Source organism: Triturus cristatus, chromosome 8 (assembly GCF_964204655.1).
Source record: "Triturus cristatus chromosome 8, aTriCri1.1, whole genome shotgun sequence".
Lineage (NCBI taxonomy): Eukaryota > Metazoa > Chordata > Amphibia > Caudata > Salamandridae > Triturus > Triturus cristatus.
Window position 1 is genome coordinate 931,016,747 of NC_140591.1, and position 14,314 is coordinate 931,031,060.

At 42.7% G+C, this 14,314-nt stretch overlaps 1 protein-coding gene across 14 annotated transcripts in view; it reads left to right on the forward strand.

The window, feature by feature from the left end:
* Positions 1-14,314, forward strand: part of DMD (dystrophin) — a 7,596,173-nt gene that overhangs the window by 3,756,808 nt on the left and 3,825,051 nt on the right. For all 14 annotated transcript variants that reach the window (XM_085622447.1, XM_085622454.1, XM_085622449.1 and 11 more), the window contains one exon: positions 11,800-11,972. In XM_085622447.1, coding sequence (XP_085478573.1) covers positions 11,800-11,972 — 173 coding nt within the window. The remainder of the gene's footprint in view (positions 1-11,799; positions 11,973-14,314) is intronic.

The window sequence follows — 14,314 nt, forward strand, 5'->3', positions numbered from 1 at the left end:
GTACTAGGGTCTGACAAGTAAATCAACTAAGCCAATCATAGAGTCACTAATCCAATACAACACTTTACAATAGGGAGCACTTGCACTTCGGCACTGAATAGCAGTGGCAAAGTGCCCAGAGCATCTAGACCAGCAAAAACATAGCAAAAACACAGAAGGCAACAGTGAAAAAATGGAAGGGAGACCCACACCAATGGTGCCAGGTCTAACAAGTGGGATGTGGCTTATGTGGATGCAACAAACCTTTTTTACCCCTTGAAGTTAACTTCAAACACTGGCAAAAAACAGTATTTTTTCCTCACATTCCTGTGAGAGAAAGTTCCAGAAGCAGTGAGGATCCACAAATTTCCACCCATTGTTCCCAGACATCTCCCGATAAAAATTATACCCCACTTGGTGGCTGGGCCTAGCACGAGCATCACAAAACATCCTAAAACAAAGTGTGGCGACATCCCTTTTCACATATCAAAGCCAACCCTTTTTTTGTGATATGAGTGGGTGTAGAATGGGAGTGTTGACTCACCTGCCATGCAGGAAATCTACCAAACCTAGACATTTATGAAAACTAGCTATGCAGGGTAGCCCACTGTAGGGTCAGGTTTGTGGATCTCAAAACACTGTTTTACCTAGAAGCCTTTGCAAACCTCAAACTTTGGCTAAAATACTAGCTTCCTCATATTTCTATGAATATTTCAGTAAATGTTCTGAAATCCACTTGTCCTGATGAAAATGGAACACCACTAGTGCGGGCCAGCCCAACGACGGCAACAGTAAAGGCCTCAAAACGAGACATGGGCAGCTCCGATTTCTCCACTAGGTTTCAACAGATGGCAAAGGGATCTCTTACTATACTATTCAATCACTCAATCAATAAATAGTTTTATTCGGAATTATAATAACATCCATAAAAGCACATACAACACTACTTCAAGAATATAATTCATAAAAAACAGATCCTGCAATATTCAAAAAGTTAAAACATAACAATATATCTTGAATTAATTTTGAGACAACATCGACCTTTGAGCTCAAATGGCAGATTTAAAAAAGCCCCAACATACAAAATAATCTCAGCTTTAGGTAGGGTCAATAAAAGTCTCTGGGCGGGACTACATTGGCCTATAGTTTGGGATTACTTTTTGAAAACCGGGATTAAAAACAATCTTGAATACCTTACATAAATGTACAGAAAAAGGTAAAATGGAGCATTGATTGACCTGAAACATTATCACAGGGACAGGGTACAGCCTCTAATTATGAACAAAGCCCTGAGAGAAGCACAATAGGTATTTCAACCTGTCTGAGCAAAAGCGGAATAACAAAGATTGTTCCCATCTACTCTGTGAATACCAGATAAAATAAAGAGGACATTCAGGTTCACATCATCTTAAATATACAGACACATTTGGCTTCACCACCATATCCCTTAAATATTGTGATTCTTCATGATCTTAAAGTGCTTGTGCTACTGTCTTTTTATCTATGTCAATACAAGATGATAGCTCAGTGAAAACAGATTCCTTTCCAAAGTAACAAAATTCCACTTTCACATAGGCCAGCCAGGGAATAAGTAAACCCTTATTCAAAGACAGTCCAATATAATGTCTTTTGTTAGACCTGCCTCAACATTCCTTCGAATTGCAAGCCTCAACAAAACAGGGCGAGCCATGATACAATCAACTAAGTAAGGAAGACAATGCTTTCTGTGATAAATATAATTTAAAGCATAAATGAGGACAGACAAAAGTTTTTTGCAGAGTCTATTTTCTTCACACTGTATAGCTTTCCAATTTGAGAACCCCAAACTTCAGCGCCATACATGGCGATGGGTGCATATTGCACCTTATACATTTGCAAAAGAGGCTTAATGGAGCCACCCTCCTCACAGGTTGGGGGAGGCTACATAGAGACCTATTACCCATTGCAAATTTCATGCTACGTTGTGCAGTATTAGCCAATCATGACCCCCAAGCCCAAAAAATCACACCAAGATATGGAAAGGGACTGGTGTGACTCAAGTGATGACTACCAATGGACATGTTTGGCATAGGATAAGTCTTCGGTCTGCAAGGCATAAAATATTTTTTTTGTAAAATTTGTCTAGAGACCAAGTGAAGCCAGGAAGTCCACAATAGCATGCACTAGGTGACGCAGTGCCCTAGGAGTACGTGCCATGAGCACTGCGTCATTGACATATGATAACGTCGGTAGTGGCTTTCCCTTAATTCTCTGTACATCTTCTCTTGACTGCACTAAAAATGGATGAGGCTCATTCATATAAAGGATAAAGTACCCTTGTCTTACTCCCAGATGTAAGCCTGGAGATGTATGCCTACCTCTCCAAATACCTCACCTTCCATACTGATACGGACCCTTGCCCTCATATCATTGTGAAAATATCCCAAAAAATGAACTAACACAATATCCATGCCACTATTTGTAAGCTTTCTATTGCTTTGATAATGAAATTAAATAGATTTTGTATTCTTTATATTCTGAAATAGATTTTGTGGTAGGCATTTTTCGACTGTCCCTTTAGAAAGCTCCTGGTACTAAATTGCATTCCAAGTCCAGCAGCAACTGTACATCTTGAAACTATCACTTAATCTAAGCTTGCAGCTTAGTATTTCACTAATAGCTCACACCCTCCCTCGAGCTCAATTATGAATGTATATTACATCAGAATTTGGAGAGTAAAATAGGACATAAGGTTAGCGCAACCTCTTCTAATTATAAGACAGCCAATGACGCCTCTTCAAAATTGTTGGTAATGTTTATAGGTAATGAGATGACAAGGAAGAAAGTCTAAAGGTGCATTTTGATTAAAAACCAATTCAACAAGATTATTCGTGTGACATTTCTAAAAATTGCAGTCACACTGGTGACATGTTTTGCTTACTGCCTCTAGAGAATAATATCACACTTCTAACATAATATTACGATAGATACATAATCTAGAGAAAAGCACAACACACTATTTGGAGAGTATATTTAACACAAAGATTCTGTCCTTAAATTTCATTATGAACTTTGATCAAACACTGTTTGCCAGGTGAAGGAACAGAACTGTTCTGAAATGCTAATTGTAATCTTCAAATTAAATATTGGAGAAACGTTAATTTTTCACCATTTTGATTGAATTGACAACAATAAGAATTAAATCACTGGAAATACTTGGTAATTTGATACACACCGCAACTGAAAATTACAAATTATGAATATGACTTTTAGTCAAAGGCTTGCGGTATGTTTGCCTCTGGTAAAGGGTAAAAAACAGATGTGCTTTTTCACCTTTTCTGCAAACTTCTTTGACACTTAGTTAAGTAATAGGTTTGCTATCAAAGACAATTTGAGAACATGGTATTGAAAACAACAGCAACTTTCTTAAATACACGTGCTACAAATAAATGATCATATTGTGACATTTGAATGACATCAAAAAATGCTCCGGAAACCTCATCTGCCATGTTAGATTCCGTTTAACAGTGGATTTCAAGTTAAAGCGGTTTTTTGTTTGGTTTTATGTGCATTTGTTTTGTCACAGATACACGCACTAAACTAAAAAAACAATGCAAGACAGAGCAAGCGGGGATATAATTCCTTTGATATTAATTTATTCACCATAGTTTCACATCAGCCTTTGTCTTCTTCACAACCTCTTGTGAATTGGGATTGTGTTACTCAGGAGACATGGTATAATGTTCATGAACTGATTACCTATGTTCTCATGGGTTTCAGGTTAAATGTCAATCATAGCTTCGTCGGGGTGTAGTGGGTCCATGAGCATATGTGCCATGGTATTAGCCACCCCAAGGCCACATTGGCAGTTTAGTAATTGCCCTTTCTTCATTCCTGGTATTTTGTATAGAAACTCGGGATGAGGACTTCTAGATGTTGTAACTTCTTTCCAGGAAAGATTCCATAATTTTTCAGATCATGAGTTCTCTCAAACATGCACCGTGTCAACACTTTTACACATGTCTGAATCGAGACATCTGTGCTTTTGTAGTCTTTGATACATATCAGCAATCATTTTCTGAAGGTTCCACTGGGAAACGCACTGGGAATTCTCTACGTTTTATCCCAAAACTGCTGATTGTCCACAAATGTAACCATTGTCTGCTAGATTATGGCTCGGTTATGACATATTCCACCAATCCTTGCTTGATGTATCCTCTCAACCTGGGCCAACTCTTCCCATCCTATGTACCTCTCAGAGTGAGTGTATGGGGCCTTTCATAGTTATGTCAGCTAGTTTGACCATATGTCCAATGTGTTTCTTCCATCTCAAAGTCTAACTGTGACCTCCAAGTTCTTTTTGACATTTGAAAATATGATTGATGTGGACCGCTTTATGATTTTTACTTGACATTCTGCTGGCATTGAATTACTAGTTTAGACTTAATCTGATTGAACAGGATCTTGTTTCTTCACAGTAGTCTCATACCCCATATAGCAACATTTTCAGCGAGTTTTGTGACATTTCCTGAATCAGTGTCTCATCAGTATAGCAGAGTATTTAGATGCACTCCATATATTGGTGTGCCTCGATTAAATATGTTTAAAACATCCAGTAGATATTTTGTCTACAGTTACAAATATGGATAATAGTAAGCAACACACACTGTTCCCCAAGTTTTGTCATCAGTTTTCTGACAATCATCCTCTAACATCATATCTAATGGCCTAATGAGTTGTTATGTAAGTTTAAGTTTCCTTATAACATCTGCTTACAAGCCAACCTTTTGCTATATTTTCATCCTTCATCTCATCTCCATTTTACAAAATGTGCCTCAATATAAGGTTTTTTTTCTGGCACACATACTTCTTGAAAATGGAGTTCAGTATGACATGTGATCTTCAGTAAAGGAAATTCCCCTAAAATCAGTTTGAACTGGGGCAATATTATTGTTTTCCCTGGACTATTTTTAATATAAGCTAGCATTATTAGTCCTTTGGTTGAGTCTCTTCTACACAGGTAAAAAAAACTATGCTGCTCTACCAGGAAGCCACAAGTTTGACTAGCCTTTGAAAGATGGGTTCCACAATTATACAATCCGCTTGAGTGCTTCATTGTGTATCTAATTTGGTTCTTCTGAAATTCTGTATTATAATTCAGATTCTGTATTCTGAGTTGTAGACCCCTATATCAGATTCTTCTACTAACTCTGTTTTAGCAGGAACATAGACAAGTCTGAATAATGTCTACCTGATTCAGGGTGGGTGTAGTCTTGGTTAAAGAACACACTTGTAGGATGTTCTATCCATATATTCTGAAAGATTTCACACACATCTTCAACTGTATCATAGTGAACTAGAGTAATAGTTCGACTGAACTTTAGGAGCATGTCTAAAAGGCAAAATTCTCCATCTTCCTTAATTTCTGCCTTTCATGATCCTATTTTTTAGTTTTTATTAATTTATTATACAACTGTCTTGTCCATAGTATATTCTCATTACACGAAATGTCCAATATAGTTAGCCTCGTCTCGATTTGCCAGTCTTCACATTCTTCATCATACATGTATTTTCTATTGCAGCCTGAAAGCATTTCCTTTTTCTCTCCTCAATAGGTTTTGTGACTTTCATTAGTTACAATCACATACATTTCCAGCAGAGATTATGTCCTCCTGGGTAAGGGTGTACATTTTTGATAAATATGCAACCACTGCTGCATGATGCTGTTCACTTTGGTTAAGTTACTCTTCTTACCTCAGCATATAAGATGCTTACAGTTCATTTTTCAACCATCAAACTGCTTTGATATCCACAAACCACTTAATTTTGCCAATTGGGAAGTCTAGATAGTCCATAATGGAGTTTTCCTTTTTTGGCACTGAATGTAGAGATAGATTTTGGATCAACTTCCACTGAATGTTTTGTCCATGTCAATCCTTTTCCCTCATGCAATTTTGGCAGTTGTGAGTGCCTTTGAAGACATGCATGTTGTAAGTTGTGAATCCTAGCGATGTGCCTCTGAATCCAGCACATTTGAAACGTTTTGCATTAAAGTCACCCCAACAATGAATAATGCAGAACTTGGTATAATATCTGCCACCTAGATGATTTTCCCTCTAAATGTACCAGTTGTTTTTCAAAATGATGCTATTCTTTCTTTGGGAACATGGATTTCATTGTCCCTCAGTTTCTGGCCATTAGACACTTTCAGGTAGATATGTGCATGTTGATCAAGTTAAGGCCAGCTTATTCGATTTTCTTCACTTGTCTTGGTTGCCTTATTGACTTGAAATCCCCAGAATTTCTTTCTCTCTTGCTTGCCTTGCTGAAATAACATGTCATTGGAATCCATTGAAAAGCCAAGAGTAAGGCCATTCATGTCTTCTAATTCCTTCAGAAACATTTTCACCTTCAATCCTTAATGTAACATCTGAAGCAAGGACGATAGGGCTTAGAACTGGGCACAACTGAGAGGAACATGGTGGGCAGCTGTCACGCGGGCCGCAAGCTCCCTAGCTCCGATCGCACTGGGATCCCTAAATAGTAATAAGCCTTAACTTACTTTGGCGCACCCGCTTGGATCTCGACGCTGTTTCTCCTTGGTATACTTCTCTGGACATTCCTCTCTGTGTTGGGCTGCTTTCTGACCTCACGGTGGTATTGGCTGCAGTGGAGGTTACAGTGGTGGGCGTAGCTGCCAGCCCCCGTAGGCACTCGCCGCGCAACTCTATTATTGGGCTTTTTCATTGAAAAACCTAAGAAAACTGCTAATGAATTCTAGTGATACCCCAGTATATTTAAGGGCCTTAACAAAAAACACTGCAGAGGAAGGAAACTCGTTTCTATATAATTTTGGACATCCCAAATACTTTTTAAAAAATTACGTTTAAAATTCTTATTACAGCATGTAAAGTATGGATACAAGTTAAGAGTATTGGAAATCTCATATTATTGCGCAAATGCTCCAAACCGGAATTCCCCAGGTACACCTCTGTGCCTCCAAGACAATTTAGCAGCACCCTTGCTTGTGACCGGTATAGAAAGGTGGGGCCAGCTAGCTGAGGAAGATGCCCTATTATCATGGGAGAGCCCACAAACAACCACGGAATTTTGGACTATCAAATACCATCAATTAGCAAGCTGGTCTCAAAGCCAGTCGAATTGGGGGCAGGAATCTGAAATTGAAGATGAATTACAAAGCAACCAGAAATACAAGAAAGAAATCTCTAGATGGTACTGGGCGCTGGTACAGGGAGAATATGATTCCCAGATTTCGCCGGATGTGATCTGGAAGCTGGACATGCCGGGCTGCAACGTAGCACATTTATGGCAAGTATCTGTAGCTATACTTTGGTCCTCAGTGAAGTCAGCACCACTCAGGAGAAAGAGCTTGTTTACACTATACAGGGTATACTGGTCACCAAAGAAGCTAACAACGACGGGGGACGGTAAGAAGAGTCACTGTCCAAAGTGCAGTATGGAGAATGCGGATGACGTTTACCTCATCTGGCAGTGTCCGGCTATCCAGTCCTTCTGGCAGGAAGTGTGGGAAGTATTGACTAAAATTATTGGTAGAAGCATTGAGGTAAGCCTCCCTTTAGTTATTTTTGGGACAGTGGATGAAGAAGGGGTCTGCCTGGGGAGGATCAGAGTCCAGTTAATCTTTAACTTCATGGTTATAACACAGAGATAAATCTGTTTGAAATAGATTTCGGAGGTACAACCCATGTGTGAGGAATGGAAGGCCTCTGCTGGCCATGTTGCTAGACTTGATTGTCAATCTGGCTCAGTAAAGAAGGAAAGAATGTGGGCATCCGTTCTCTTAAATGTTTGATTGAAGCAATGCACAATATGGGGTGGGGACTTAAGTTAGGTAATTTAGGGAAGGATATACTGGCAAGTCCAAGGATTAAGACAACTTTTCAACCTGTTGCTGAGGATAGTGGTGGATACCACAAGTCATTCTCCAACCAATGGTGTGAAAAAGGAACAAGGTTGCTTAAAAGAGTCCATAACTAGGGGGTGGTGTCAAACTGCCTTCCGTGACCCAACCCTAGATTGTGACTCTTACATTTTTGTCACATATGAGAACTACAACAAAAAACAAACTTCAGACCCATCCCCTTCCCAGCCTAGGTCATCGAAAATGCCATCAATGCCCAACTCTCCAAATTCATCTAAACGAATCACGTCCTGGACCTCTCTCAAACCGGCTACCAAAGAAACCACTGCACCGAGACAGCCCTCCTTGCCATCACAGATGACATCCGCACCCTCCTTGACTGAACCAGAACTGCAGCCCTCATCCTCCTGGACCTCTTGGCCTCCCACCCCCTTTTCTCAAGACTCCGCAACACTGGCATCCATGACAAAGCTCTTGAATAGATCCACTCCTTCCCCACAGGATGAACAAAGAGAGTCAGACTACAACCGTTCCACTCCAAACCCACAGAGATCAGCTGCTGTGTGCCTCAGGGCTGCTCCCTGAGCCTCACTCTGCGAAATCTACATGGCCCAGCTCGCAGCCATCGACAGGAAACAGACTCAACATCATCTCCTACGCTGACGACACCCAGCTGATTCTCTCCCTCACAAATGAGCCCACAGTTGCCAAGACCAACTTTCACGACGAGAGTGCAGGCTGTCACCACCTGGGTGAAGAACAGCTGCCTCAATCTCAACTCAGAGAAGACTGAAGTCCTCATCATGGGCTCCACCAGCTCTGCCTGGCAGGAGCCTAGTGACCTACAGCACTTGGATCTCCACACACCCACAGACCACGCATGAAACCTATGCTTCTTCCTGGACTCCTCACTCACCATGACCCGCCAGATCAACGCCATCTCATCATCCTGCGTCCACAAGCTACGCCTGCTCCAAAAGATCTTCAAGTGGATCCCCACCGAGTCCACAAAGAAAGTCACCCACACATTCATCAGCAGCAGAATCGACTATGATAATACACTCTATGCCAGCATCACCCAGAAACTCCTAAAAGAAACTGAAGAACATTCAGAACGCCTCAGCCAGACTCATACTTAACATCCCCCATCTCAGCCACATCACCAACCACCTGAGAAACCTCCACTGGCTCCCAGTCAACATAAGAAATGCCTACAAAGCTCTACAAAACACAGGACCTGCGAACCTTAATCACTCCCTCACATTCCACGCACCCATCACAGACCTCGCTCCACCCAACTGGCCCTGGCTACCACACCACGTATCTCCAAGACCACAGCCAAAGGAAGATCCTTCTCCTACCTCACAGCAAAGACCTGGAACACTGTGCCTCCACCACAGGCAATCACTGTCACTGCCTCAATTCAGGAAGGACCTTTAGACCTGGCTCTTCGACTGAACCACACTGCCTCCAGTGGACCAGCTATCCCTCGCCGGGACTTGAGACCCTTACGGGTGAGTAGTCATGCTTTAAAAGTAACCTGAATGATTGATTGGGTCCTCCTTTCCCTGTTGTGCATGGTGACTATTAACTTTTCTCAATGAATTATGTCTATCTAATGAAGAAAAAAGAAAATGTATCACAAGTCTTCAGTTTATACTACCAAAGATACATTGTTAACAGGATCAATATTGTAGATGTATGGTAACCGGGGTCAGTGGATGAGGCTTGGCTGCTGTTGCATCCAAACTCCCATATGAGTTTTCCAGCCTGATGTTTGGGTCACTAAAACCAGGGTCAATGTTCCAGCCCCCGGGAAAGCTGGGTGCGAAAACACCAGGCCACTTGGGATCAGACAGAGTGGTGTCCGACCCAGAGATATTGCTCCACCTGACTCATAATCAGCCCTTCTATTTTATTTCCCTCTTCCCCAATATTTCCTCTTCCATCACCTTCATTCTCCAAATGCTCTCCGTAGGGGCAATTCAATTGTTCTTCTTCATTTGATTTACTTTTGCTTTCTCTTATGTTTGGTAGTTTGTCAATATTTGTTCAGAAGTCATTTTCTAGATGTCCCAGCTTTGCATTTCCGACTTTTGAAAGTCTTGCTTATTAAAGATACTGCTTATTTTGTGCAGGCACTCTATTTCCTACATCAACTGTTCATGGACTAGCCTTTAAATCTCATTGCAAAATTCCACTAAACTGTTGGCTTTACCTTCCACAATGCTTTTGGGGTGTTTTCTAATTTCTTGGAATATTATCAGAAGTTACAGTGATTACTAGTTGACTCCATGGCTGTGGGTCCTGCCATAAAAACTCTACTGATACTATGCTCATGAATTCAGCTTTACAACCAGGCAAACACCCACATCAATTGCAAGTGACCCCTGTGTGATCGTACAATGCGCTCGGACAACCTTGATTGGCTCATGATCATACTGCACCGACGGGGTGGTACAATGGTGAAGCATCCCTCCTCCAATCGGTGTTTACCAACCATACCCTCATTACTCCTTTTTGCACTCCTAAAGATTTATTAATTTTCTGAGTGTGAAATAACAGTTGAAATGTTGGTCCTACATCTGATGCCAATTTTGATTTGTACCAACAAATAGAGTTTGTGATTTGGATATTAATATCTTCTTCTGATATTTGTGCAGTTGATTCAGCAGATATTAAAAATTGCCTTTTTATTTGTAACTATGTTGTCCTGAAATGAACCTTTCTTTCATCCTCTCACTACTGAGTACTCTTTAAAAATGCATGTCATTATCAACAGTTAACTAGAAGAACGCCTCATTTTCTATGGTTTACCAGTTGGGAAACCTATTGTGTTTTGTGATTTGAAAGTCCATCAATCGTCTGAAATGTGTAATAGCGAATAAGGGTGCTAAAAGTTAGCAAGTGACATAACTGACAGGTGAAAATGTCACATCCCAGTCTGTGCTGCAGCACTTTGAATATTGTTGTCTATCATTACAACAATGTCAAAAAGTGAGTCTGCAAATCACTGGATACAATGTTATAAATGTAAATGTGTTTGTACTTATATAGCGCACAGCTACCCCATTTCGGGGTTTCCCGACGCTGTACTCATACCACTAGGGAACCCTTCCTGGCTTTTCCCTGTGAAATGTCCACTCCTGGGCATCCCCAGGGTGAAGCCAGGTATCCCAGCGCTGTTGGGGCCGTTGTGGAGATTAAGCAAGCTATTGCCCAGAGTTGCAGCGTGGGACCCATGAATAGAATAGGCACCGAGGCGAGAAATCAGGTCCGAGGAATTATGAGCCCAAGACCCGCCGAGGCGGGAATTGAAGCCTGGTCCGGGGCCAGACCTCTGCATCAGGGTCTGCCGCTCTAACCATTGAGCCACACTTCTCCACTCTGCAGCTCTAACCATTGAGCCACACTTCTCCACTTCTTCCATTATGATGGCTTAAAAGCTGTCAGATATGAAGTACTAATACCCATTGTAAATAGTGCCAATGGTAAAGAACTCATGCCAGGTCATTATGGACAGTGTCTCCAGTCCTGAACTTTTTACTCAAATAATGTATTTCAGTGTGTTTGTCTAATTACTTGAATGGAAACGAAAACTTCAAAACCCAGAATGCTTTAGGCTATCAAACAGAATTCCATGACTGGACAGACTGTTCGTAATGACCGGGAAGGGGGTGCCTTTATCGTTAGAATATCTTGAATTGACTTCCTGCTTGAGTCACACCACAACCAGCACACAATATCTGTGGGATATGTACAATGGACTTTACAATATTTATTTTAAAGTTTTCTGTAGTGATCGGGAAAAAGCTGTTTTACACTGAAAATATACTCGTTAGCGAGGCTGATTGCTTTAATCGGTAATACTATTCAATCGAACATGTTGTGGAACATGCTGATGTATTAATTTTTCCTTTTACAAATTCACATTGCAGAATGTAAAGGCGACCCTAGGGAGGCTCTCGGGTCAAATGGAGGTTGTTCGTGGCAAGAGTACAGCAACTCTGAAAAGTGCCTCACCTCGGGAAGCGGAGCAGATAGACGAAGCGCTGACTCAGCTTCAGGACCAATGGGAGAAGGTTAACAAGATGTACAGGGACCGGCAGGCGTGAGTAACTCTATTACAATTGTGTTTTTATTGTGAAGCTTATTGCATTTCTCCTTGATGCTGGGTGATGACACCTCGGGGGTCAGTTAGTACGAGGCAGCAGGTGCGCCGCTGACCCTGCTTCCACACAGAGCATCCTTCCGCAGCTTGCCCTTGGCTTCGGCTATGGCAGCTCGAGCGTCCGCTGCCTGTGTCCAACAAACAGAATCCAAGGTGGATGTTTCCCCATCAAAGCAGGAGTTTCTTCTAATCAAAAGGAAAGGACATTTCCGATGAGTAACAAAATGCATACATTGGCGTTTGCAAAACGACTTCTCCTTTGTCACGTGGTGAAACTAAGACTAGCAGAATTGTATCCTTACATACGTGTTCAGACTGTGCTCTGCCAGTTAACCCTCTTCCCCAATCAAACATGAAGTTTATACATTGAAAACATTTGTCTTGCTCCTTTTGCTATCATGCAAGAACACTCCTTTCATAGCCTCATTTATTTATTATTTATACAGTTGTTTTTATTGCGCATTCGGTACCCTGGGGTGTCCGATCGCTTTACACGAGATATGTATAATATTACAGCAGCTGCCATCGAATAAACAGTTGTATGTATCAGTTTTAAACATCACATGATTCTTCAGGGAAAGGAAGAGCCCGTCGTGTGCCGGGTTCGAATAAAGGGAAAAAGGACGAATAACTGAATGGATTCACGTGTCTGCTCTGTATCCATAATGGGATTATCCTTGAAGATAATGTTGGAGCATTAGCAGTGCTTCAATGATAGGTCAGTATCCATCTAGGGGCCAATAGAGTGCGATAGTTTAGGTTCATTCATTTACCCAAAAATAAACAGGGGAGGGCTCTTTAATCCTGGAAGCTTGGTGTTTATCACCTGAGGTGGTGGATTTTTGAGTGAGATACTTTGGAGAACCCTAGAGTAAGGTTTCCAATTCCAGCAAAGGTTTCCCGTTTCTTTCCTTAGAGGCAATATGTCATGACCGTTGCAATCTTCGGTGAAAGTAATGTGTGTAAGACACATGTCCCTTCCAGGGGCTGTTCATGGTGGTGACATGTCATCTTTAAAGGCCATTCTAACACTTTCCACTAGTGTGTCCCATGCGTGAGTGGGAGGGTGTATCCGCAATCCTGCTTTCGCTCCCTTGTGTAGCCATGTACTTTGAGATTGAAATCAAGGGAGCCACGATTTGGTCCATGCGATCATCTTCGGGGGAGCATTATATAATATTTCTCTAATAGCGTGCCAGGTCCAGGAATCAATCAATCAATCACAGCATTTGTAGAGCGCACTACATACCCGTGAGGGTCTCAAGGCGCTAGTGGGAGGAGAAGGCTGCTACAGTTCGAAGAGTCAGGTCTTAAGAAGTCCCCTGAAGGTCAGAAGGTCTTCAGTCTGCCGTAGGCGGATGGGGAGGGTGTTCCATGTCTTGGTGGTGAGGTGGGAGAATGATCTGCCACCGACGGTCACTCTTCAGATGCGGGGGAAGGTGGCGAAGGCGCGGTCTGCTGAGCGGAGCTGGCGAGTGGGGGTGTAGAGGCTGAGTCGGCTATGGAGGTACGCTGGTCCGGTGTTGTGGAGTGCCTTGTGTGCGTGGGGTGAGGAGTTTGAAGGTTATCCTCTTGTTGACAGGGAGCCAGTGCAGGTCTCTCAGGTGGGGTGTGATGTGGCTGCGGCGATGGATGTCGAGGATCAGGCGTGCGGAGGCGTTCTGGATGCGTTGGAGCCATTTCAGGAGTTTGGCCGGAGCTCCTGCGTTGAGTGCGTTCCTGTAGTCCAGTCTACTGCTGACGAGGGCCTGGGTGACCGTCCTTCGCGTTTTGGTGGGGATCCCCTTGAAAATCCTGCGAAGCATTCCGAGGGTGTTGAAGCAGGAGGAGGAGACGGTGTTGACCTGCTTCGTCATGGATAGGGTAGAGTCGAGGATGACCCCTAGGTTGCGTGCGTGGTCGGTGGGTGTTCCCAGTGCCGTCGGCCACCAGGAGTCATCCCAGGCCGAGGGGGTGGATCCGAGGATGAGGACCTCCGTCTTGTCCGAGTTCAGCTTCAGTCAGCTGTTCCTCATCCAGTCGGCGACGGCCTTCATTCCTTCATGGAGGTTGGTTTTGGTGGTGTGGGGGTCCTTGGTGAGGGAGGGGATCAGCTGGGTATTGTCGGCATAGGAGATGATGTTGAGGTTGTGCTGTCGTGCGACGTAGGCGAGTGGTGCCATGTAGACGTTGAACAACGTTGGGCTGAGGGATGAGCCTTGGGGTACACCGCAGATGATCCCAGTGGCTTCGGAGCGGGAGGGGGGAGACGGACTCTCTGTGTTCTGCCAGAGAGGAAGGAA